The sequence below is a fragment of the Pelodiscus sinensis genome, chromosome 1, assembly GCF_052426305.1.
Source record: "Pelodiscus sinensis isolate ZL-2025 chromosome 1, ASM5242630v1, whole genome shotgun sequence".
NCBI classification, from domain to species: domain Eukaryota; kingdom Metazoa; phylum Chordata; order Testudines; family Trionychidae; genus Pelodiscus; species Pelodiscus sinensis.
Window position 1 is genome coordinate 296,741,607 of NC_143052.1, and position 26,989 is coordinate 296,768,595.

Below are 26,989 nucleotides of genomic sequence, written 5' to 3' on the forward strand. Positions count from 1 at the left end.
CAAGGAATGCAGAATCAAGCCCTTTTAAAAAAGATCTAACACACATAAAAACTTTCACAAAAAGTTAAATGTGAAAGCACTTCTGCATCTTATCATCTTGTTAGTTTCTAGAAATTCTAGCTGTTTCTTACACACATTTATTTAATTCATTTGTTTTATTGACCTTATGTAAGTTACAATTTACCACTTACTGATCTTAATAGTGGCTAATTCTATATGTTTATCATGCTTAGCCTGAGCTTGGTCTGTTTCCCTCCCCTCTGCAGTCTTATACATATCTTTCTGCTTTAATTTCTGGCTACAACAATCCTAATTCAGTATATCAAACTAAATGAAACCCAACATAACTAAGGTCTTTTTGTTTGGTTAGTACTAGAATTTGTGAAAAGTTTAAGGAATGTATGGTATAGGGTATAATAAATATAGTAACTATAATGCAAAGACCCTGTTTTCATATGAAGATCATTTCCTAGGACTAAGTAAAAGAAAAACTGATTGAGAAAGGGCCAAAACCATAAGATGCCATTATGAGTTTTAGGAGTAAATTATAACTTACCTTCCATTTGTTTCAGTTTCATGCATAAAAGTGCTCCAAATTCTGAGTGTTCATCAAAAGAGCTTTGTTTCGCTTTTAGAAAACAATTATTTCTGCCATTTCATCACTGAGAAATTTACAGCTAAACAAACAAATCTGAAAACAGTCAACACATCTTGGAGAAGACCTACTAAAGCACAGTGTGAGCTCCCTCTTCTGTCCATGCAGCTGCAGTGAAACACTGCTTTGGCAGCTGTGCTAAAATCATTAATGATGCTGAGTTAGAAACAGAAGGATATTTTTTGAATGACATATCACTGCAAAAGTTATGGAAAGTTGTGGGGAAAAAACCACTTACAGCATTGCTAATTTCAGCCCTCTTTGTAATAAAGACATTTTCAAATGACCGTCAAGTTCCAAACTCCCATTTATACCTTTGAAAATCTCCCTGGGGAAAAGGGATGAATCAGTGAAGAATAAATGGGTCAAGTATCAGAGGCCCAGATCTATAAAATATCTTTGGAGATCTGAGCCAGACATTCTTAAAATCTGTGAAAAACAACAAAAATAAATAAAAGCTACAAAAATATAATCAAAGATGCACTTTTAGTGAAGGGTACCAACTAAAATAAGCCATGACAAAATAAAAGAGAAACAGCTTATCACCCAGGCCCATCTGAATAAATATGCTAAGGCTTTGCCTATACAGGTATATTTTCTAGTATAATCTAAGATGTTAATTTAAACCAACATAAACCAACATATACCCATCTGAACATTCATATTCTGGAGTAAGATTGCTTTTTTTCTTCCTCTTCCTCTTCTTTTTTGTTTGTTTGTTTGTTTGAGCTTATATCAGTTGGGAAGGGATTTAAAATAAACTGAAAAAGGAAATCATGTACTGGATTAAAAGTGTTCATATGGGAGTTTATCCCATATAACTGGCCTTAATATCATCAAAACTATTCAAATTAGAATATTGTTAATTAATCCTATTTGTTAAGTGGTGACATTGTGGTTGGTACTGTTGAATGCACAAAATAACCTAGAACACTTCTACACTGTAGTGCTTCAGTATAGACATTTGCTACTGCAAACGGTGAGGCTCCTCCATCACTACAGTTAATACCACTCACGAAGAGATGGTAAGGTAAATGGTAGAATTCTTCCATCGACCTAAAACTATCTGCACCGGGATTAGACTGGCATAGCTACATCTCTCAGAGGTGTGGATTTTCACACCCCTGATATAGTCCAGTCAATGTAAGTTTTCAGGATAGACTATCCCTAACTATCTGCATAAAGCTTTGTAGGATCAAGGCCTAACTAAGCAAACTGCACAAACTGGACAAAAGTGCACTAAAATAGCCAATGTGCATAGATTTACTGAAAGAAATCAGACAAAGGATGACAGCATTTTCATTGGCATGCTAGCAGCAAAGGACTTACATAATGATAAGTTATAATAGCATTCAAAGTGATCCAAAATCATATTAATTGGCATGGTGACAGGAACCACAGTATGTGGACACTTATTATGCCTGTGTATGGACTTCTGTGTGCCCACAAGCCCCATTGACTTCAGAAAGGCTTCACGAGGTGGGTCTGTGTGTATCATATTTCAGGATTGGCATTTTATAGAGCACTTTACAATTTTATAGTGTTGTGCCATATCAATTAATCCTATAATAAGACTTAGAAGAAGGCCCTAACCTGAATATGATAGGTTTGCATTACTGCAATCATTACTAACTTCAGACAAGATCCTACAAGCACTTATATGCTTAGCTTTCCTGAGATGTTCACTCTAACTGAAGTCACTGGGAGCTAGATCAGGTCCTTAAATGATAGTGATCTCCGGGCTGGGCATTTCCCAGCCCTTACTGTCCAATAGGAGTATCTGAGGGGTCAGTACAAAACTGCTAGTCCTTAACCCCGGCACTCATCCTGAAAATTATGCAGGTACACAATTTTATGTCTGCAAATGTTTTATGTGTGTATGGTTTTATCCAGGGGACTAGAATAGCAATCAACCTGAGGAACTCCTTGCCAGAGGATGTTGTGAAGACAAGGGGTGTGTCTAGACTAGCAAGATTTTGCACAAAAGCAAGTGCTTTTGCGCAAAATCTTGCCACCTGTCTACACTGGCCGCAAGTATTTGTGCAAGAACACTGACTTTATACTGTACAAAATCAGTGGTTCTTGCGCAAATACTCTGACGCTCCCACTCAGGGATAAGCCCTCTTGCGCAAGTATTCTTGCGCAAGAGGGCCAGAGTAGACAGCCAAGTTAATTTCTTGCGCAAGAAAGCGCGATGGCTAAAATGGCCATCAGAGCTTTCTTGCGCAAGAAAGCATCTACACTGGCACTGATGCTTTTGCGCAAAAGCAAATCTTTTGCGCAAAGGCACATGCCAGTATAGATGCTCTCTTGTGCAAATACTTTTAACAGAAAAACTTTTCCGTTAAAAGTATTTGTGCAAAATCATGACAGCCTAGACGCAGCCAAGGACTTTAACAAAGAACTAGATAAATTCATGGATCACAGGATATTGGGCTAGATGGACTTTTAGTCTGACCCAATATGGCCCTTCTTGTAATCTTTCAAAAGGAGCCTTTATATGGAAAAGACTTCAAAGAGCTAGCTGTGACATGAACCTTTGCAGGTGCAAGATCTGGTCAGAATCTGGAATTGTTGTTACAAAGAAACCGTGAAAACAGTAAGGGGGGAAGGGGCACTCACCAACACAGGCACTGTGATAATTAAGTAATAGCAGCAAAAACTAACTACTCGTGATTAATGCCCACAAAACAGATATCAGACAAGATCACAAAGAAAAAACAGTTTCTTGCCATTTTAACCAGAAAGGACACTCTCTCAATGACTTGACCACCTGCATTCTGCTACAAAGACCTTTTACATCTGCACTTGAAAGGGAATCCTCTGAACTGTCATTCATGTTAAAATTCAACACTTTCCAAAAAGGACTCAACAAACACTTGAACTATCTCACCCATTACCAAGATAGTTTCCCCAATTATCATCTCTAATACCATTAACTCACAAACATCCCACTCTCCCTACCTCTAATATCATCAATTCACAGACACTTACCTTCCTCCCCCCCCCCCCCGCCCTGCATCCCCCTCCTGTTCTGCAATGTGATTTGTCCTTTTCATATGTGTTCATTTTTTTAATTGTATCCTTTGGTATATATGGTTGTGACTATTTTCTTCCACTATTTGATCTGAGGAAGTGGGTCTGGCCCAGAAAGCTCATCATCTAATAAACCATCTTGTTAGTCTTTAAAGTGCTACATAGTCCTGTATTTTGCTTCTGGTGTTAGTGGTGAGGACAGGGATCATCTGACCCGCCTGTTGCGGCCATAGAGTTCCGCTGGCAGGAGTCTTCTTTAGAGTGGCCAAGCAGCCACTCAGCGCTGCCCAGCCACTGCCTGGGCTTGCACCCGGCCAGCTGTTTGCGGGCGGTCCCTGAGCCGCTGGCAGGGCGCGAGCCGGAAAGTGATGGGAATCAGGTGTGGAGCCGGTGTGATGGCTTTACCCCAGCGGCGCAATGATCAGCCCCGCGGCGGGGGCGCAATCAAGCGGGGAGGGGGCTCGCGCTCGCTCCACGCTAGTGAGGGACTCTTTTTTTAAGCGTAGGAAGTTTAAAAACAAACTGCTGAGTCCGCGAAGCGCCAGGAAAAGCAAGACTGTGTCTGAGCTAAACTTTGAGCCGGTCACAAGACTCCCCGGCCCTGGGGTCGGATTCCTCTTCTGAGTCGCCTTGGGAGCCAGCAGCCCCGCCTGCCAAGGACAGGTAGGGGAAATGCGCGAGACAGGGGCTTACCCAGAGCTAGCAGGGCGCGAGGGGCTCTGAGCCCCTCCAACTGCCCCCCCCTCCTCTAGCGAGTGGGGGAGGAGCGAGGCGCCGTCTGATGGAGACAATCAAAGCGCCCTTCCGCGGGGCTGTTCCTGGCCCAGGCTGCGGGGGAGTTAATGGGCTGCAGCTGTGCCTGCTGCGGGGCCGGGGCGTGGCGGGGCGGAACGCGCTGTCCTGCTGGCGCTGCGTGCGTCGCTTCCTCCATTCTGGGCTCGCTTGGCCGCGGTGGTGACTTGAGTCCCGGCAAAACCACAGCTGCCTGCCTGCCTGCCTGCTCTGGGGCAGCAGGATGGCAGTGAGCCGTGCCCTGGGCTCCTTCCCTTTGCACCGGGGATGGAGCAGGCCCCCGAAATAGTGAGAATCGGGAGAGTATGCTCATGATTAAAATCTTCCCCCTTTTCCTGTGGGAGGAATGGAGCCCTGACCCCTAAACCTCTCCCCAGCGTTTGTCTTTCCTGAGACTCTGCTGAAGGGATCACCCAAACATTGTACTCCTGGTCAGGCCAGCTTCTGTGAAGGCAGCGCCTTTCAATAAACTGGTGATATGCCAGAGGTGCTGGCTGTCGGTTAGCAACGCAGAATGCCATTTTAAGTGAGGGAAGAGACATAGAGTCATAGAGCTGGAAGAGACCTCCAGAGATCATCAAATCCAGCCCCTTGCCCAAGGCAGGACCAATCCCAACTAAATCAACCCAGCCAAGGCTTTGTCAAGCTGAGGTTTTAAAAAACCTCTAGGGATGGAGATTTCACCACCTCCCTAGGTAACCCAGTCCAGTGCTTCACCACCCTCCTAGTAAAATAGTTTTTCGTAATAGCCAACTTAGACCTCCCCCACTGTAACTTGAGACTATTGCTCCTTGTTATGCCATTTCTTACTACTGAGAACAGCCTCTCTCCATCCTCTTTGGAACCTCCCTTCTGGAAGTTGAAGGCTGCTATCAGATTCCCCCCCCCCCCCCACTCTTCTCTTCTGCAGATTAAATAAACTCAAATCCCTCAGTCTTGCCTCAAAGGTCATGTGCTCCAGCCCCCTAATCATTTTGGTTGCAGAGGGTCCAGTGTAGGGCAATGTGTCTACATCCTTTCTTTAGTGGGGGGGCGGGCCAGAACTGGACACAATATTCCAGATGTGGCCTTGCCAGAGCCAAATAAAAGGGAATAATCATGTATCTGGATCTGCTGGCAATGCTCTTCCTAATGCAACCTAATATGCCATTAGCCTTCTTGGCTACAAGGGCACACTGCTGACTTGTATCCAGCTTCTCATCTGCTGTAATCCCCAGGTGGATTCTTCTGTCCCAAGTACAGGACTCTACACTTGTCCTTGTACTATGGGGGTTCATCAGATTTCTTTTATTCCATCCTCTCCTCTGTCTAGGTCACTTTGGACTATCCCTGCTCTCCAGCATATCTACCTCTCCCCCTATCTTAGTATCATCTGCAAAGTTGCTGAGGGTGCAAGCTATCTCCTCATCCAGGTCATTAATAAAGATGTGGAACAAAACCGGTCCTAGAACTGATCGTTGGGGCACTCCGCTAGAAACCGACCGCCATCCTGACATTGAGCCATTGATCACTACCCATTGGGCCCAACAGTGTAGCTAGCTTTCTAGCCATCTTACAGGCCATTTATCTCATTCATATTCCCTTAACTTGCTGGCAAGGATATTGTGGGAGACTGAATTAAAAGCTTTGCTAAAGTCAAGGTATATCACATCCACTGACTTTCCCATATCCACAGAGCCAGTTATCTCATCATAGAAGCTAATCAGATTGGTCAGATATGACTTGCCCTTCGTGAATCCATGTTGACTATTCCTGATCGCTTCCCCTCTTCCAAGTGCTTCAAAATGGATTCCTGGAGGATCCCCTCCATGATTTTTCTGGGGACTGAGGTAAGGCTGACTGGTCTGTAGTTCCCTGGATTGTCCATCTTCCCTTTTTTTTTAAAGACGGGCACTACATTTGCCTTTTTCCAATCACCCAGGATCTCTCCCGATCTCCATGAGTTTTCAAAGATAATGGCCAAAGGCTTTGCAATGATATTTGCCAAATCCTTCAGTACCCTCGGATGCATTAAATCCAGACCTGTGTGTATGTTTAGCTCACACTGATGGTGCTTTATCCTTGCTAATGTGCCCAATGCAAGGCATAGCAATATAGCCTGCACTGATTTCCTGTCCAAGGCACAGTCATGTTAGCCACGCAAATGGCATGATCTTCCATTACAAACTAGGAAAGACATGGAATGGTATTGAAGTCAGTGAAAGGGAGGATTAAGAGGGTGCACCCAGTGGCTTAAAAAGCTAGCAGCTGTAGTACAAGCACACTATCATCCTAGTAGCCTTGCCCGGTCCTGCTTATACTTCCTGAAAAGGAATCTCCTTTCTAGACAGAAGTCTCATCAACTGTGACTTACTCTGCTCCATGCTTGTATTGGGCTTCTCTGACTGTCCCATAGTTTGCTAGTGAAGGGGGAGAAATGCCCTCTTGTGTTAGAAGTAGCTGCTAATCTTCCAATATCCTCATCTCCTGGCTCTCACTTACTTCCCTTCCTCCCTCCCACAGCTATTCTCACTTGCTAGGTTGTGCTTTTTGGACAGAGTCGGTGACCAAGGTTACAATCCAGGAAGGTGCTTAGGAGCCTATCCCATTTTTAGGCCCTATAGTGATTCACAAAACTCCTGCTCAGGTGTTTGTGTAGGTAGCTGTAGTTTTGTCTCTGTGCACTGCAGCATTGCTCTAGTCACCTGTCTCCTGCTGAGCATGCCTCCTGCTGTTGCTGCTTAGCAATAGGCATCAAGTTGCCTGGCTTGAATCACTAAGCAATTCAGGAACTGGGGAAGATAGGCTTACAGCTGTTGAAGTTGCATGTGGGCCCTGATCCAACAGATGTGCTCAGAGACCACCTACTATTTCAGCCCTCTCAGTGAAGTTCATACAACAGGTGGTGGCAAGAAGGGAGGAGGACATTTAACTTTTGGCCTAGTGCACAGGGCACTCACCCAGGCAGGGTTGCCAGATGGCTGAAACAAAAATACCGAATACCCCCACCCCCAAAAAAAGACCACTAGGAAAAAATTTTGTTGAAGGGGAAAAAAGGGGGAGACCTAAGTTGTTGAGGGGTTACCAGGTAGTCATTTAAAAAAAAATGGACACGCTTCATGGCGGTGGGAGGAGAACCAGCGAGGAAGGGAGTGCTGGCCAGGAAGGTGGGGGCCTGGAAACAGCTAATGGGGGGGTTGGGTGGAATGGGGCTGGCCGTGGGATATCGGGGGAAGGAGGACCGGCCAGGAGGAGGTGGGGCTGGCCGGGAGTAAGGGAGGCGGGAAGCACAGCTGGGGGGAATTGGGGGCCATGGGGCTGGCTGGGAGGAAGGGGAAGCACAGCTGGCGGGGGGTGCAGCGGCGCTGGCTGGGAGGAAGGGGGGGGGGCGGGAAGCAGAGCTGGCTGGGGGGAGTGGCAGCGGCACAGGCTGGGGGAGATCAGGAAGAGGAACAGGCCGGCGGGAAGCAGAGAGGGGGCTGGCCGGGGAAGTGAGGGAGGGGAAGTGAGGGAGAACTGGCCGGCTGGCTGGGAAAGGGGGGGGGCAGGACTGACCTCATAGACTTTAAGGTCAGAAGGGACCATTATGATCATCTAGTCTGACCCATCTAGTGTCTCAGCTAAACCCTCTCACCTATATCTCAGATATTGAAGCCTTCAAATTCTTTGAAGACCCCAAGATGCAGAGAATCCTCTAGCTGTGATCTGTACTCCATGCTACAGAGGAAGGCACAATGCTGCTACACTGATTATTTTCAGGAATAACAGCATTGCGCAAGAGGGGTTTCTTGCACAAGAAGGGGCAGTGTAGACCTCCTTCTGGTGCAAGAGCCCCTTCTGCAAAAATGGTGGCTCATTAGGTATGCAAATGAGGCTCAGCAATATTCCATGTGTAACCTCATTCGCATATTTCTCATGCAAGAAACTGCAAGTGTAGACATAGCCTAAGTGTTTAATTCAGGCACTGTGGATGTGGGGTTTTTCTCTAAGCACTTAAAGGTTAGGGGCCATGATGCTAAGCATCACAATGCCTAAGTCTCTTTGTGGATCTTCTCCAGGATCTAGGAAGTATTCAGAGGCCAGAGGCTCCTGGCCAATGTCTCTGTTATTATGTCAGTAGTGGCAGCTGGAGTACCAGGACCTTTAAATCATTGCCAGAGTGCCTCACTGTGCACTCTAGGTGGCTCTAAGGCAGGGTAGGGGAACCTCAGGCCTGGGAGGGCTGGATATGGCTCCTGGTTTGCCTGGATCCAGCCGTTGAGGTTCAGCATTGGGGAGACTGTGCTGGTGCTCCAGCCCTCTTGCCACTCACCTGTAGGGCTGGAGCATCCAAAATCTACTAACCTGGGTATCCCTAGGCTCTGGTGTGGAAGGGGAATGTCTTTCTCTTTCTCTCTCACTTTTGTGCGGCCCTGATTGGTGGTGGTCTTTTAATTCTGTGGGTGTGTGGCCTCCAACCTAAAAAGGTTCCCCACCCCAGCTCTAAGGGCTAGGGGACTGGTGTGGTGTGTGCTCTTGATGATGCAGAGGTCTGGCTGTCCTTGGCTCTGGCCCTTCTGCTTGAGGCCATGCCTCTTCTGGGAGTGTGGAGCCACCTCCTTCTACACATACCTTGCCCTGGGTTCCTGTTAGTACTCCTGCTTGTGCATGACAGGCTTAAGAAGGAAACCAAAAATTCTAATGTAAATTGGATGCTTTGGATGTATTTGAACTTGTTTTTACATTTCTGGGTCACTTCTAGATGAGATACTTCTGTCTGTACTGGCTTTTTCCATGCATTATGTAGTTTAAGAGGCTGCATAAAACATGTGCCTTTTGGGTAGATGCAAGCCTAATGCTTCAAAAATTACTGTGTGGGGTTATTTGTTGTTGTGGTTTTGGTTTTGCTATACAGTAGCACCTCAGATATGAACACTAGAGTAAGGAATGACCGGTCCACCATACCACCTTGGAAACCATGAGTACACAAACAGGCAGCACAGAACAAAAGAAGCAAATACAGTCAAAGCCCTCCTGTTAATAGGATGGTTTGAGGTAACTGCCGTAGGCCCTATGCTTTGCAAGGTTCCATTCTTCAGGAGACATGGAGTCCAGGACTGCCTGAGTGGTTAGCAGGTGGCTTGGGCACCACGATCAGCAAGTGACACACCACCAGCATGCCCTGCTCTGCACCATCAGCACCTGCTGTTGCTCGGGGGAGAGGGTGGAATCTGGAAAGAGGTGGTATGGGAGGTTGGTGGAAGGTGTGCACTAAGGGAGCAGAGAAGAGGTGGGAAGGAATAGGCCCAGGGTCCTGAAGAGTTGTCCCAAGCTCTGCATCCCCTGGACAGCCATGAATACTGTGCTAAATTCTTAAAGGAAGGTTGTTTAAAAAAAAAAAAAATACAAGGCACAGAAACTGTTTCTGTGCTGCTTCCATTTAAATTAAGATGGTTAAAGTAGCATTTTTTTTCCTGCATAGTAAGTTTCAAAGTTGTACTTTGAAGCAACATTGAACTAGTACAACTACAATGTTTTATTCAGTTACAAACAACCTCTATTCCAACGTGCTCCTAACTCTGAGTTTCTACTGTTAGACCCCAGTTCAGCAGGGTACTTGTGCATGTGATTAACACTCTAAGCACATCAGTGGAAGTACTCATGCCTAAAATGAACCAGGTGCTTAGTACTTCCAGAATTATAGTAAATCTATATTCCTGAATTTATAAAGTAGAAGCTTTTACTTACTGTTCAGATTAAACTTGTATGTGAAACTCCTTTAATCGATGCTAGTGCATATCTACTTTATTACTTAAAATGTCCTTTTTGAAAATGTTTTGGAGGAAAAAAACTTTCCTTTTTATTATGTGTATTCTTTTTTAGAGCAAAATGACGACAACTGTAAGATATGAACAGGGGCCAGAGCTGCTCGAACCAGATGGGTGAGTAGTCCACCAGAAACCATAACCAGTAATAAGTTCTGTAACCTCTTGTCTATCTTTTGGGGTTTCCTTAATGTTCGTCAATATAGTATGTAAGCACTTGCAGATGAGAGTTTGTATTTGAAATCACTGGCTTTGAAAGGAGGCTGCTTCAATTGCTTATATTTTCACTATGCAAAGTGTATGTTTCATGAGGAGTGGAGTGCAGGCTTATGGAAACCTAGTTAAAATTGCCAATTTTTATAACATAAATATTGAAAATTGGAACTGAAGAGCATTCATTAATATAATATTCTGTTTGGAAGTGTATAATATATCTAACCTGTGGCAGGCTATGTGATCTTATTCCATCTTAGGTGGCTTTCTTGCATTTGTCAGGCTATGGAGCTAACTTCTTCAGCAGTTTAACTAAATCTTCCTTCAAGGGGAACTAAGCTTATTGTACATGGAAAAACAACTCACCCAGTAACACTCCACTGTTACCATTTATTAAAGCTATGGTGGCAATTGATGTGGAATTTCTATTTTATTGCAATGTAAATTAGAATGGGCAGCAAGCTGACCTCTGAATGTCCATGTTTCAGTACATTGGGAACAGAAGGGTAAGGAGCAAGACCATCTCCAAAGATGTTCCTATCCCTGATGGAGTTAAAATTGTAAAGACTGCTTTTCAGAACAGGCCATTCTACTTGCACTTTTAAAGAGTTGTTTTTGTAGGCTAGAACAAGGCTGATTGTGGATATCAATGAATAGGTTGCTTCCACTATGCTTACAAATACATGGCAAGATGATGCTCTTAGGAATACCTGTGATACTATAGCCCTGATTTTTAGCATAGTCTTAAACCGTAGGTGAGATCCACAAAGAGTTAGGTGAATAGAAGAATCACAACAGCACTGTAATCCACAAAAGTAAGTTAAGCACACAGGCTCCCCATACTGTGTGAGGAAAAATGTGGAGCATATTCTCAGACATCTAACAGCTAGCATGTTAGGCAGGGAGCAGTCTAAGCTAGCTAATGGGAAATGTGAATCCAAGGGAGCTGTGCAAGGCCCTATATCTCATTTGATAGGTGTCTGTTTTTGTTCAGTGATTCAGGAACAGGAACCAGACACCTTGAGCATACTTCCTGTGGGAATGAGTGTTGTACTTGTCTGCTGCACACTAAATGGGGGCTTTGGAGTACAGAGTGGGCCAGGCAGCTGCTACTGTCCACATTATAACTTTTAGCCTAATGGTTAGGGCACTCACCTGGGATGTGAGTAACCTGGATTCAGTCCAGCCTCTCTGGCAGAGTGGGAGAGGATTTGAACAGGGGTATCTCGCTTCTTAGGACTATAGACTAATCTGGGATATTCTGCTGTGAGGATCCCTCAGTCTCCCCTGTTGAACTGGTTCCACTGTGTATAAAGTTATTGAATGAGAGAGTATGGGAATGACTCTGCAGTCTGGTGGCTGGGGGCCCAGGTCCCCACGCCAATCACTTCCATTATTTATCCACAATGGAAGAGCTTCACAAGGACAGATGCAGGAGCCACACACCAGAATATCCCATAATTAGTGGTTAGAGCACACTGACCCTTTAGGGTTAGTCAAGGGGTTCAGGATGATGTGCTACTTCCTGCTCACAGCAAGAAGCCTTGCCTGTGCCCTCAGGGGGAAATTTGCTCAACTACTAGCTTCTGGCCACACCAGTGCCCTATTCTGGGTACTGCGGGGGCTGTTCTTTCCCTATGCAAGAGAGCAACTTGCACACCCTAGTCTTTATGCTCCCTTAGTTAGGGATGTAAGATGTTAAGTGGTTACCTGGTATACAGGCAGCTTATAGGCCTGCTTACAAGGTAATTTGTTAGGTGGCCTGGCTGGCTGGATCCTGCCCGCAACTGCAGCGGGCCCAACTGGAGCAGTCCCTTTCCTCTGTCTTCCTCCTGGCTGCAGTAGAGCTGGAGCACATGCTAGGGCCAGAGGAACCCCCCACTGCTTGTGCCTGGGATCATAGGTATGGTATAACATGACTAGGGCTGGCACATGCAGCCGGGCTGAACCAGCCCTCACTGGCTGGGGCCAGAGTAGTTCCCTACCCCCAACCATGGTCTGTCATGTCACGGGGGGGCAGAGGAGGAGGGCGGGGGGAAGTGTTTTCTCCAGGGTTAACTGGCTAAACCTAGCATTTAACCATCTAACATTTTATACATCCCTACACTCAATTAATTCTTTGAGACCTAGCAGAGAGACCCTGTACTTAAATCTAGGGAAATAGCTAACCCCCAATATCCTGCTTTGGCTCTGGGTACGGTTCCCTTCAACCTGTCTGTACATCCCACTCGAATGCCCATTGCCTCAACTTCTGGCAAAGCTTAAAATAAGGGTTGGAAACATAAGATTACAGATAAGAAAAACATAAATAGCTATTAGTGCTAGACTAGATTTTAACACTGTAATATACTTCTCACCTAGCAAGTGTTAATCCATACAGCACTTCTCCAGTTGACCTGGGATTTAGCTTTCATGTGTAGATGACCAGACAGCCTGATATTAGTATTTTGTGCTTATATAGGCACACTGTCCCACACTGAAAAGTTCCTCTTTTTCACATTTTATCTCTGGCCACCCAATTTGAGACATTCATTCTGGCAGAATGTAGTCTCTGTAACTTATATTATCTTGTGCCCTTTTTTCTCCTATTATTCTGTTCCAGACTTTGTCTCATTTAATAACCACACAAGTTAGGCAGGTGAATGCTTGTGTTTTGGTTTGGCTTGAGTTGCTCTGTGTAGGTATCCAGACACCTATCTCCTGCCTAGAGTGAGGCATCTGGGCACATGCTCAGAGGCAGAAACAAGGGTTACTGAAAGACACTTCCTGCAGAATTGTAGGTGCTGGGTTTGGCAGGAGTCTGTGGATCCAAAATGATTTTAGGTGCCTATTTCTGGGGCTTAGGCATCTAAGTGTCTCTGTGGATCTTGAGCTATGCATATGCTTAATTGACTTGTTTGGAACCAACATAAATAGAACATATAGCAAGATGAATGGCTTATGAGGTAACTTGTCATAATATTAAACTATTCTTTAAAATGTCCATTGTTTGCTGTGGTGCTTAGGCACATAGCCTATATGTAAATATATAGGCACAAGATATGCATTGAACTTTCCACAATAGAGTACAGACAGCCCTATACTGCTGCAAATGAATAGCTCAAAATAGAAAACTCTAAACAAATGTTAACCCCTCCCCCCATAAGACTAATTTACCTATTCCTGACTGGATCCTAAATGATATGATATCCAAAGACCTTTTTGACTGACATTTCATTAATGGGGGAAAATGGCAGTAACTTAAACAGTATTGCTATCCTCAGGAGCCGAAAAGACTTGAAGAGCTCTGTGTAAGCTCAAAAGCTTATCTTTATCACCAACAGAAAGTGGTTCAGTAAAAGATACTGTCTCACCCACCTTGTCTCTTAAATCATGACTCCAAATTTAAAATCATAACACTTAGCTAAATTTCTCTATTTGCCTTTGCATTTTGATCATTAAAGTTCATATCTTCACAACCATGAGGGCTACAAACTTCTTAAAATGAACGTGGAGGCTGTTTCACAATGAATGATGCTGTAGCTGGGGGTTTAAGAACTGCCAGATGTTGTTAAACCTGTAATGAAATCATGGACACTGGAAAATCTGCTTAAACAGAATGGTTGGATTTGAGGTTAGCAGAAAGGCTTAAGTCGTTTTATGTGCACTCTAATGAATTAACAGTCAAACTTGAAAAATGTTTGCCTCAACACGTTTATATTTTTAGTGTATAAACACATTAGTATGTTTAAATTGCTGGTTCCAGGCAATGCTGCTGCAAAGCATATGCCAGTTAACTATCCAAAATGTGGAGCCAAGGAGAGTTTGAAAATGACGTGACTCTACAATACAATTACAAAACTGGGTTCTGCATAATCTTTGAATTTCCTCACTGGGTCATTACATGCTACAGCTGTTGTCTCTTATTTGGTCTGTTTTATTAAAGTTCAGAAGGAAGTAATAAAGAACTCTTCCGAATGGCTCATTTTAAGAAGGTGTAAAAATGCTACTCTAGCACTGGTTTGCTTCATGCTGTTCCACTCTCCCTTTCCTGTTTGGTATCCTGTTCTGCACAGAGACGTATCTGTACTACAATTTTCCTGATGCAAACATTCGTGCTCTCTCCATAGTTCCTTCCTGTAATAAGAACTAGGCATTTTAACTTGCTGGAATAGTTTTGCATCTATGCAGTGCCAGCACTTTCTGAGCATGTGCTCTGTATTAGAATTGTTCTAAACTGGTTCCTAAACTGCTTGCGAATGTTTTTAGCTTACTAAAGAATATATATTTAATTCACTCTATGGAGTCCATTTCGAATGCTGAAGATTGAGTGGCATGCCTTTTTTGTGAGGCATTGATCAAGTGTTAATAAGTAACGAGCTGCTACAACAATGTATAGGTGAGTTATCTCTTAATTTCCCCATATAAGTAAATTCTGTGTAAAGTGTTAATATGTATCTGTCCAGGTTGAGTGATTGCTAATGTAATACTCCCTGAACAGAAGATCTAACGTGTTTTATGTTTAAAATAAAAATCAACTCAAATGGTATGTAAGGGCCAGCCTTAAACTGATAGGAACTTGGAAATTTAGGGTTAAGGCTTTGACTACATCAGTCAAACTAATTTAACCTCACTTCTTACACTGGCTTGTTGTTGTTGTTGTTAAACCAAGAGTTTCTCCTATAGACAAGGCCCGAATCTGCTATTCTGTTGTTGCTTCTGCCTTGTAGAGGTCTGTTTGTCTAGATTCATTCAGCTGTGCCTATATATTAATAGGACAAGCAGAGTAATTTCCTGCATTCTTTAGTTAACATATCTAGTACTAAGTCAACGTGTTGTCAGTTATACAGTTAACAGATAAGCCAAGGCTTATCAGTTAATCATGTCAGCTATATGTATTTCTCCCCCCCCCCCCACCCTCCCAGCTGTATCAGAGGCAGCAAATGGAGTGGGAGCTGGTGCCTGTGAGAAGCTGGCTTAAAAGCCGGCTTCTCACAAGCACCAGACCCACCTGCCCTGTGCTGCTGCCTCTGTATGGATACTGGAAAATTGTCTGTGGCTGAGCAGAAGGGGAAGGAAAGCTCAGCCTATTGCTATGATAATTAGCAAGGAGACTATTAATCTCTAGGTGCCAATACACATCTCAGGAATGTGACTGATACCTAAGGGCTATCAGCATGGGACACAGGGATAGGCCACTGACCAGGTGATCTGCTGCAGCCAAGAAGATGCCAAAGGAGATATATGTGCCATGTGGCACCCTCCATCTTGGTCTTTAGCTCACTCCTGATCCCAGAGGCAGCCTTGCAGGGAACCACGAGCTGGAAAGAACTGTGGACCCATCCTGACATAGCAGGTACACCAAAGACTATTAAGCCAGCAGTTATAACATCTCTGCTACGAGCCTGTATCAAGAACTGGATGATTCGATGCATGTCATGTATTATCCTTTAACAACCTTACTCTCATGCTTTTCTTTCTTTTAATAATAAACCTTTAGATTCTAAAGGATGGGGCTCAGTGTGAACTTGTGGGTAAGATCTAGAGTGTAATTTGACCTGGGAACTGTGACTGGTTTCTTGGGACTGGAAGAACCCATTTGGGGTAGGTGAGATTGGGTTCTATAACCCTTTATCTGTATTAGGCCTGGGACTGATTGGGGCACAGGCAGAGCTAAGGTGTCTGAGGGTTTTGCTTGTGAGGCTTCTGGCTGGCCAGGTAGGCAGCTGAAGTGCTCTGTGTGATTGGTTTGTGGCCTATTTGGGAAGGGCCTCCAGTCAGAGGTTATGAGGATCCCTGAGTTCGAGTAATTTGCCCTGAGCGGATGCTCTCAGTTGTGCCCAGACCCAGTCTGTGTCCCAGTGGTGTAGTCGGCAGGATCCACAGATCTTGGTCAGTTGAGCTTTGGATCAGAACCCCACGCTGTCTAAATTTGATTTTTGGTGTTGAGAGTTTGGTTGGTTAAAGAGCAGCTGAAATGAGTCAGCAACCGTATGGGAGTCTAAACAGAGAGGCTCTGAAGGAGTTGTGCTCAGAGGCATTGACTTTAGGAAGAAAGCTACTAAGCAGCAGCTGACATCTTCGCTAATGTGGAATGATCAATGGGCAAGAGAGTGGCTACCACCCGATGCTACAGATGTGGTTGCAGAAGTAATTAGAAAGCAGTAGTCATTGAAGAAAATGGAGCTGGAACAGGAGAGGGCCCTTGCCGAGATGGCGGCAGAAAATGAGGGCCTTGGCTGAGATACGTCAAAAGGAGAGCGAGGCATCAGCAGAAGAGGAGAGTGGCCCACGCACAGCGAATGGAAGAGCTGGTGATGGAGGAGAGTTCCAAGCAGCTCCAACTCCGAATACTAGAAGAGCAACAAAAGATATCACAACCTGAGAGCTCACCCCCACTTGCCAACAAGAGTTGGGAAAGGATCTGTCCCATCTACAACGGTAATGAGGATATTGAGGAGTTTTTGGCAACCTTTGAATGTATTTACAACGTGAACCGGATCCCAGATGACCAACGCATGCCTGTCCTGATGACAAGACTGACTGGCAAGACCAGGGAGGTATTTAATGATCTGAGGGAGGAAGGGCGGATTAAAGACTATGCACTGAAATGGTTCAGGGTTACCCCTGAATCCCACTGGGTTAAATTCAGGAGCTTTAAAATGTCTAGTGATTGTACTTATGTGGAATGTGCTCACAAGCTGATGGGCTTTGATTTTGCCCCATGACCCACTTTTTAACAAATGGGAGTTGTGAGAAACTGCTGGATTTGATCACCTTGGAGCAGTTTCTGAATATTGTACCTGACCGGGTCAGGGCAGCTGTGTGATATCGGGAGCCCAAGTCTGTCCTACAGGCTGTGGAGTTTCCAGATGCCCATACCCAAAACAGGGCGTGAGAGGGGCACAGACCCCTGGGGAAGAATCAGCACCTTTCCCTGCAGTTTAGACTAAGGGAGGGGTTCAGGAGCATACCCAGCCCTGAATTTAACAAGGGAGCTCAGAAGCCCTGAGAGCAGGAGTGTTTACCCCAAGGATGAGCAGGCCAAACGCTACCACTATGGCAGACCTGGTCATGTGAGGCCTGACTGTCCAGACCTAAAGAGCAGCCGGAGGCCAGCAGCTCCTGGCCACTCCATAACCTTAATTCAAAGAGACTTTAACACCAGATTAGAAGGAAACTTCAGAACTTTCTTTCATGCTTAAATTTGACACTTTACGAATGGGCCTTAACAAAGATGCTAATTACCTTAACCATTACAAAGATAGCTTCCCTACTTATCACCCCTGATTAGCCATTCATTGACTTATAAATAGCTATTCCCTCCTTCCTCTCCCTCACCCCACCTTCTGTACTAAATCTGATTTGACAGTGTAATAATGTGTTCACTTTTTTCATTGTATTCCTTTGGTATATTTGGTCATGCCCAGAGCTCACTGAGCCACGGCGAGCCCTGCTTGCCAGCTGCACTGTCCAGCGTTCTGCGCAGATCACCCGAACCTGGGTCTTCCGGGATGTAATCTATTCGCCATGGGCAAGTAGATTGTCAAGCCCTGGTCATGCCAGTTCTCTTCCAGAATATGATCTGAGGAAGTGGGTCTGGCCCACAAAAGCTCATCACCTATTAAACCATCTTGTTAGTCTTTAAAGTGCTACATAGTTTTTCCTTTTGTTTTTGCTTTAAGTGATGCTCAGTGAAGTAGCTAGGCCTCAGAACATGCCTGTGGCAGCTCCTTTCTTTTTATCTGGCTGTTACTGAGAGCAGCGCACAAGCAAGTGTACTGCTCTAAGTAATAGCCTGGTGTTTGGTAACAAGTGTCTGTAAGGCACTGCCTAGTCCCAGCACCCAACTCATTGCTAGTAACTCATTAGGTAGTATTAATTCAACAAAAAATCCTCACTATCCTGGGCTATAGCTTCCAAGGGTTTTCCCCTTTGCCTTTCTCAGTTCCTGCTTCAGGACTTGCAGCAGAATTATTCTGTGTGCTAACTGAGCACTACTTTTCAGTGGTATTTCGTCATCCAAGGACTCATGCTGCCTCTCTAGGAAGTTTTCTGCTTCCGGAGCATTGTTGAGTCTTACATCTGCTCAATAGCCCGAGATGCTGATCCAGTGTCTTGATCCCAGTGGAGGGCCCCCATTCTAGCACAGGAGAGCTGCACATGCATTATTTCAAAGGGCCAGCCATCCCATGACCTTGTCTGACTTGCTGTCTTTGGCAGGTTTCAAAAGACAGAGGAGGCCAGCATAAAGATTGATGATGGCTGCGCTGAGGACAATGAACCAGACACTTGCTCCCGGTAAGTTTTTTAAAGTTTTCTTCATCTTTGTACACCAGACAGCTTATTTTGCCCAGCAGTTTCCCAAGCCAAAATTGAGACAGAATTGGGGCTTGCTGACATGCAGAAAAGGAGCTCAGGTCATTGTGTAGTAAAGAAACCTAATATCATAGATCCAGAAGACTTTATGTATTTGCTTCCAATCTTACTAGTTTTTATAAAGCATGAATTAACTTACTTAGAGAAATATCCTGAGTGTTACTTTTGGGAAGCTAATTAGTCTGAAATATATAAAGTAGAAATACCTAGTAACAAACCATGTCTGTGACTTAGTTTTAATGATGAGTTTCAGAGGAGTAGTCATGTTAGTCTGTATCTGCAAAAACAAGGAGTCCCATGGCTCGTAGAGACAAAACATTAAAAATATTGAGAAGTTAAATCTGACTCAAGTTGCAAAAGTGAGCATTACAAACATGAAATCTTCCAGAGTATCTTTGCATCTTGTGGTGAAGGTACACTAGAAAGAACAAAGGAAGGCTTATTCGAGTGCGTGGCCCTGCCATGAGGGCAGGGGACTGGACTCAATGACCTCTCAAGGTCCTTTCCAGTTCTAGTATTCTGTGATCTAGTAGCTTTGTCTGATGTGGAAATTTAGAAAAGTTGATCAGAATTATGACAAAAGTGGCTGTTAAATTGAGTTAAACTGCTTGATCTGCTTAAAAAAAAAGCCACTAAAAATAGGTGACCATACGTCCCTTTTTTCCGGGATAGTCCCGGATTTAAGTGTTCTGTCCCAGTGTCCCAATAAAGGCAGCAAATGTCCCAGAAAACCCGTTGGGATCTGGCTACAAATGGCACTGCCATTTTCTGCCCCCCGCCCCCTACCCCACCCCGGGTCCGAGACCCAGCACTAATGCAGCGCAGCAGCGACATCCCGCCTCCTCCCAGCACATAAGCAGCTCTCTTGCTGCTTTGCGCAGGCAGCCAGGGCCACTGCCGGTGGCACACAGTGTGTGGAGGAGTGCCAAGCTCCCCTGCAGCATCCGGCATACACACACCCCTCCCTACACTCCCCACCTCCACCCCGCTGCCGCATGGCTCTTCCCTCCTTCCGCGGGACTGCCTCTGTTGTGCGCAGCCTCCAGCCCGGCCTCCTCCATCCACAAGTGACCACTACCAGGACGGCGGGGGGGTGCTGGTTGGAGCCGGTGAGCCGCTCCTGAGAGCTGCTCCGGAAGAGACTGCTCAGAGTCTGGCTGGAGCACTGAAGAGCTGGGGAGCGCTCAGGCTCTGCCAGTGCACTCTGTGCATGGCCCTCTCTTTCCCCCCCCCCCCCCCCCCCCGCCCCTTCCCACTCTTCTGGGGGAGTGACCACGCACAGATCCGCTTGTACAGCCGTGCTCCACAAGCCGGGTCTGGGGATGTGGAGGCTCCCCCCCCCCCCCTTGCTCCTGCTAATGGGAGCCAAAGCTGGTGTGGGGACTGTAGTACAATTAGCACCACAGGCAGCCCAACTCCAGGCCAGCAAGCGGTCCTGCCCCAGAAGCACCTGGGGCCAGGGCTGTGGGGACTTCTGGGGCCTTACCACAGACTCCAGCCCCGGAAACTGGAAGGCAGAAGGTGAGAGAGGGGCAGGGGGGAAACTAGGGGAAAGGGGGAATGGGAGAGGAAGGGTTGTATGCTGAGTGGAGGAGGGCTGGGCAGGAGAAGAAAGGGGAAGGCACCAAGGGACGGGCTGGAGGAGAGACAAATGCCAGGGGGCCAAGTGGAGACCATGAGAAAAAGATCAGGAGGGGGGGAAAGGAGGTGTCAGTGGGGGTGGGAGGGTGGAGGGGACAGGGTGATGCTGGGAGAGGGGAGGAGCACTGGGGCAAGAGTGGGGAGGTACTGGGAGAAGGGTTGAAAGGAAGGATGGGTATAAGGAAAGCAGGGATGGAGCAAGTCATGTGTGAAGGCACAGAGGGGCCTGAGGGGAACTGGGGCAGGTGGTAAGGGGAGGGGCATCAAGGAAAAAGAGGGCAAGGGGGCAGGGGCAGTGAGAGAAGGCACCAGGAAGGGTCAGGGGGAAGATGCAGGTGCCAGGGGATTCTGGAGATGAAGCAGAAAGGCAGACATGTGGAGGGGAGGGACCAGAAACAGAGGAGAGAGGCAGGGCAGGTGTGTAGAGGGAGGTGTTACAAGAGGGGATGAGGAGGGGTAGTTCACATGATCCGAGTGGAGCTACTGGCTGACTGCTATGTTGGTGTCTTTCTGTATTGACGCTAAAAGTAGAAGATCTCTTTCTAGACTAGAGTATGGCTAGATTCAAATATCCATTGCTTTCACTTGAGCTCAACACCTACAAGGGTTCATCTTGGTAGTATCTTCAGCTACACTGACAGCTTACTGTCTGTAGTAACTTTACTATCTGCAATTAAAGGCTCCTTTAAAAAATGCTATACAAAGAGTAAATCATATCGGTAACACAACAAAGCAAAATAGAAGGGGTATAGCTGCATTCCTGAGTGTGACCACACTTTGGTTTTATGGCCCAGAAGGTGTCTTCCTCTGACACAGTTATTACTTTCCATATGACAGAAGGCATACCTATTTCTTCTTCGAGTGGCCCCGTGGGTGCTCCACTCTAGGTGTCGGGTCCGTCCCGGCGCCACTGATCGGAAGATTTCAGAGCCATACCGGGCCGGGCCGCGCATGCTCTCTGCGCTGCTGGTCGTTCGCGCCCTTTCCAACGATCGCGGCTCGGCCCCCCCGCCAGTTCCTCTCAACCGTCCTCGGTTGCTGACGGAAAAGGCGATCTCTCTGCGGTCGCTTGCCTTGTTCTCCTTAAAAAAAAAAAAAAAAAAAACCACTAGTCTGTAAATAGTTTGACTTTTCCTGTAGTTTAGTTAGTTATTAGTCTTTGTTAGTTAATTAGAAAGGAAACAGAACATAGTTAGTCAGTTGCGCGCTGAAGCGCTTTTTACTGGTCAGTTTCACCGCCATGTCCGGATCACCCGGCTTTAAGCGGTGCGGACAATGTAAAGAGGCAATGCCTGCGTCTGATGGGCATAGTCTCTGTTTTCGTTGCTTGGGGGAGTCTCATATCCCAAGCAAGTGTGCCCACTGTTCTAAATTGACTCCGAGGGCAAGACGAGACAGGGATCTCCGCCTCAAACTCCTGCTCTGCGACAAGGCTCTTCAGCCATCAAACCCTCTGCAGCAGGAGTCCTCACAAACCCCAAAAAGAAGGGCAATATCTCCTGCAGCAGCCGGAGCGAAAAAGAAAAAAGCCTCCCCTGCCCGATCCCTGCCAGCGGTCCCTCTCCCCCCGGTGAATCAGGGAGACCGGGGATCGGACAACAGCCGCTCCGCGGCTAAGTCAATTTCTCAGCCGCGCTCTGCAAAACAGGGCAAGCATCGCACTGCGTCTGCCCCACCGCCAGTCTCCCCTCTCCATAGGGAGCACGAGCGGGATCCGACTCCTTCGGGGAGTAAGCGGCCTCGGCTAACAGCGCCGCCGGATAAGTCATCGTCCCCGGAACGACGGGACATGCTGGGGTCAGCAACGGAGTCGGCTGCCCAAGCGGTCAACGAAGCGGTGCCGCTTGCCGTTCCGCGGGAACGCGCTCCTTCGGCACCAGACAGACGGCACCGGGAGAACCCGGCACCGCAGAGCGAGGAACCGGTTCCGTCAAGGCAGCCGGCACCGGAAACTGTCAGCGGCCCCGCAACACACCCGGTGCCGCAGGAGTCATCTGCATCGGCACCGAGAGAGTCATCGCAATCAGCTAGACTGCAAACAGCCTCTCCTTCTTCTCATGAGTCACGCTCCCCATCTGTTAGGGAGGTTTATCGCAGCACAGCACGACACTCTGCAAGTGCTAAAGGGCATTCATCAGTCCATGCACGGGCATCTGGGAAGTCGATCCCTAGGGATCATTCCTTGTCTCCCTCTCCTGTGCATTCAACATACCCTTCCCCACCTCAGTATTCGGGATCGGGGAGAGTACCTTACTACCCAAGACATAGGTCCTCACGGTCCCCGCAACGAAGATCTTCCCACTATTACAGAAACACATCTCGTTCTCCGAGTTACTCTCCTCCAAGGTCTCACCATACTAGACATGGTAGCAGATATGCATCCAGGAGACCATCCCCTGATTCTGTTTATCGTTACCACAGGGGTTATTACACGGGTAGGCAGGACAGATCACCGTCCCACTCGTGTTCCTGTTGTTGCCGTCAATCATCTTACAGGCGCCATTCACAACCGGCCTCTGAGCATCGGCGCTCGCAGTCACCCAGACCACCTCCTAGTGCCACCTCAATTTCGGTCCTATCGGAGCCTGAAGAGGGCCAGATATCGGACACAGATGATCGGCCTCCACAAGCTTCGTCGCAGGATGCCCAGTCTTCTTTCCCCGACGACGCGGTTTTTGCTATGGACTCCTCACCACCAGATGACACCAGAGAGTTTCAGGACCTCTTTAAAAGGGTAGCACAATCACAGGAGGTTCAGTTAGCGGACGTGAACGTGAAGCAATACAAGTTACTGAAGAATTTACACCCTAGACAGCAATCTAAGGTGGCTTTACCGCTGGACGAGGCTATCCTGGAACCAGCCACAGAAATTTGGAAGACGCCGGCTTCCACTACTCCATCCTGCAAGCGAGCAGAAAAGAGATACTTCATATCTTCGAAGGGTGCTGAGTTCCTTTTCACTCACCCTTAGCCAAACTCGTTGGTTGTGGATGCAGCTCTTCAAAGAGCTAAGAACCCGCAAGTAAGAAACTCGGCAGCAGACAAGGACGCAAAGAGATTGGACATATTCGGCAGGAAAGTGTACTCCTCTTCAACTCTTCTCCTCCGGATTGCAAATTACTCAGCGTTGCTCTCCAATCATAGTTTTGACAACATTGCAAAGTTGTCGGAAATTGCTCAGCGAATTTCCGAAACGGACAAAGTACTTCTCCGAGCTATACTGCAGGAAGGCTACGCATGTGCCAGAGCAGGCTTGCAAATCGCCATGGATGTGGCGGACACAGCGGCTCGATCAATCGCAACAGCAGTTTCCATGAGAAGAGCTTCATGGCTTGCGACCGCTGCCGTACCGAAAGAATTACAGTCTAAGGTCGAGGATCTTCCGTTCGACAGAATCAAGCTGTTTGCGGAGAAGACGGACGAGGTGCTCCACACGGGTAAAGATTCCCGGGCTACCTTACGTACCCTCGGGATGTATGTTCCACCTTTCCGTCGTAAACGCTATTTCCCATTCCAAAGACGTTACGATTACCAGTTCCGCAGACAACAAAACCGTCCATACGATCAGAACCGGTCCAAGCAAAGGACACAGCGCAGACGCCCTCAGCCACCCAGGGTGAATAACGCAGGAGCACCCAAGCAGCAAGTTTGACTTTCAGGTCAAGGGCACGCCGGTCGTTCCGGTAACAGTCAGAGGCACCACTCCCATCTTCAAACATCGGTTGCGACCCTACTACCATCAGTGGGTGGCCATATCACCGGACAGATGGGTGTTGGAAGTGATAAAATTCGGACTCACCATCCCATTTACATCCCTCCCTCCTCCTACCCCTCCCACCCCGTCCCTTTTCAGGGACCCTTCTCACGAGGCCCTCCTAAAACAGGAGGCCTATCGCCTGTTGGAAATCGGAGCAATAGAAAGGGTCCCAGACCAATTCAGGGGAAAAGGATTTTATTCAAGGTACTTCCTGACTCAAAAGAAAACAGGGGGTTGGAGACCCATACTCGATCTACGGGAGTTAAACCGTTATCTGCGAAAGCAGCGGTTCAAGATGGTGACTCTGACTACAATAATCCCTTCTCTAGACACCGACGACTGGTTCGTAGCCCTCGACCTCCAAGACGCCTACTTTCATGTGGCCATACACCCGGCGCACAGACGTTTCCTGCGATTTGTTATAAACAACGAGCACTTTCAATACTGTGTCCTCCCGTTCGGGCTGGCTTCAGCTCCAAGAGTCTTTTCAAAGACGCTTGCCGTTGTCGCCGCCCATCTTCGTCGTCTCGGAGTCATCATATTCCCTTACCTGGACGACTGTCTCATAAAGGGAAGGACGGCACAAGAGACAACTCAAATGCTTTCAAAAGTCATAGAGACTTTCAACTCACTCGGGTTGATAATAAACGAACAAAAGTCCACGCTAATTCCAACACAAAACATAAAGTTCATAGGAGCGGTTCTCGACTCCCGCACGGCGAGAGCATACCTGCCCACGGACAGATTCCAGGCAATAAAAGACCTGGTCAATCTTCTCCAAAAGACCACAACAATCTCAGCACATACTTGCCTGCGATTGCTCGGCCACATGGCGGCGGCCACCTTTGTAGTCCCGCATGCACGTCTCCATTTAAGGAACTTACAGCACTGGCTGTCAACGGTGTATGTCCCCATGAGACACGACATACGCAAGTTGGTTACTCCTCCATCCCACGTACACAGGTCCCTCCGATGGTGGACGAGCCCATTAAACATCCTCACGGGAGTACCGTTTCACCAACCTCAGCCATCGGTTCAATTAACATCGGACGCTTCACTCATCGGATGGGGTGCTCACATGAACGGAGAGCGCATCCAGGGGCAATGGTCTCACACCGAGAGGCGTCTTCATATCAACCAGCTAGAGTTGAGGGCGATCTTTTTGGCATGCAGACACTTCCTCCCCAGTCTGAGAGGCAAAACAGTCAGGGTGCTGACAGACAACGTAGCGGCGATGTACTATATAAACAGGCAGGGAGGGGCAAGATCACGTTCCCTATGCGCAGAAGCGGTACGGTATTGGAACTGGTGCATACAGAACAACATAAGCATAACAGCGTCATACTTACCTGGCATAGCCAATGTCATTGCCGATTCCCTCAGCAGATGCTTCCCCACGGACCACGAGTGGGAGCTGAGGCTGGACGTACTCCAGGGAATCTTCTGCAGATGGGGAACACCCCTGGTAGACCTTTTTGCGACGTCTGTCAACAAAAAGTGCCGCCTCTTCTGCTCCAGGGCGGGGATCGGCAAAGGATCCCTCGGCGATGCGCTCCTGACCAGTTGGAAAAAGTCGCTACTGTACGCTTTTCCACCAACAGTCCTCATTCCCAGAGTGATAGAGAAAATCAGGACGGAGAGCGCGACAGTAATTTTAATAGCACCAGCCTGGCCGAGGCAGGCATGGTACCCATTCCTACACAGGATGTCACTTCGACAGCCATGGCCTCTGCCCTTGTATCGAGACCTCCTCTCTCAAGATCGGGGGGCTCTTCTTCACCCCAAACTAGAAACATTGCACTTGACAGCGTGGCTCCTAACTGGCTTACGCTAGATGAAAACCTCTGTTCAAGCCAGGTCAGGTCCATATTGATACATAGCAGGAGGACATCTACGCGAAATACTTACCTGGCAAAATGGCGTAGATACTCTCTCTGGTGTCTCCAGAATAACGTTCAACCATTGACTGCTCCTCCACAACACATCCTTGAGTACATCCTTCATCTCCGAAATGCTAAGCTTTCTCTGGCATCCCTCAGAGTTCACCTAGCAGCCATCAGTGCCTTCCATCACCCGATACAGGGTTATTCGGTGTTCTCTCACCCGATGTTAAAACGATTTCTAAAAGGTCTAGCCAATATGAGCCCACCTCGAAGGCCGCCTCCTCCGTCGTGGAACCTCGACCTGGTTCTCGATACAATTATGTATCCCCCATTCGAGCCTCTGGCATCTGTATCTTTACAGATGCTAACCATGAAGACCGTCTTCTTGCTCGCTATGACTTCAGCTCGTAGAGTTAGTGAGTTAGGGGCGATAATGGCAAACCCTCCCTTTACTTCTTTCTCGAAGGACTTGGTAACGTTACGTTTACACCCAGCGTTCATACCCAAAGTAGCTTCATCTTTTCATATCAATGAACCGATCGTCCTTCCTTCCTTTTACCCTAAGCCACACTCCTCAACGAGGGAAGCCCTGCTACATACACTGGACGTTAGGCGGGCTCTTTCATTTTACATAGACAGAACCCGTCAGTGGAGACGAACAGATAGACTTCTAATATCGACAGCGAACCGATCTAAGGGTACTGCACTTTCCACTCAGCGCATTGCCAAGCTTATCACTCTGTGCATTACCACATGCCACTCCATTCGGGATAAACCCTTGTCTTCGCAGCCGCGAGCACACTCGACTAGAGCAGTGGCGACATCTACAGCCTTTGCCAGAGGAGTTCCTTTAGCCGATATCTGCAGGGCA

General features: G+C 47.1%; 2 protein-coding genes across 11 annotated transcripts in view; one reads left to right on the forward strand and one right to left on the reverse strand.

Moving 5' to 3' along the window:
• LOC102448095 (fibrinogen-like protein 1) overlaps positions 1 to 4,541 on the reverse strand; it is a 31,242-nt gene extending 26,701 nt beyond the window's left edge. The window contains exon 1 of one of the 3 annotated variants that reach the window (XM_006124911.5): positions 4,385 to 4,541. The gene's annotated coding sequence lies outside the window, so the exon portion shown is untranslated. Of the gene's footprint in view, positions 1 to 556; positions 728 to 893; positions 915 to 4,384 lie in introns of those variants that run through there. The other 2 variants (XM_089775492.1, XM_006124910.5) reach the window with 2 other exon arrangements.
• The window catches only part of LOC102447345 (phosphatidylinositol 3,4,5-trisphosphate 3-phosphatase TPTE2), a 79,220-nt gene that overhangs the window by 15,792 nt on the left and 36,439 nt on the right, over positions 1 to 26,989 (forward strand). For 2 of the 8 annotated variants that reach the window (XM_025185582.3, XM_025185583.3), the window contains exons 2-3: positions 10,325 to 10,383; positions 18,682 to 18,759. In XM_025185582.3, coding sequence (XP_025041367.3) covers positions 10,331 to 10,383; positions 18,682 to 18,759 — 131 coding nt within the window. In that variant the 5' untranslated portion in view covers positions 10,325 to 10,330. Of the gene's footprint in view, positions 1 to 3,715; positions 4,355 to 6,158; positions 6,313 to 10,324; positions 10,384 to 14,621; positions 14,858 to 18,681; positions 18,760 to 26,989 lie in introns of those variants that run through there. The other 6 variants (XM_089775491.1, XM_075919107.2, XM_075919106.2 and 3 more) reach the window with 6 other exon arrangements.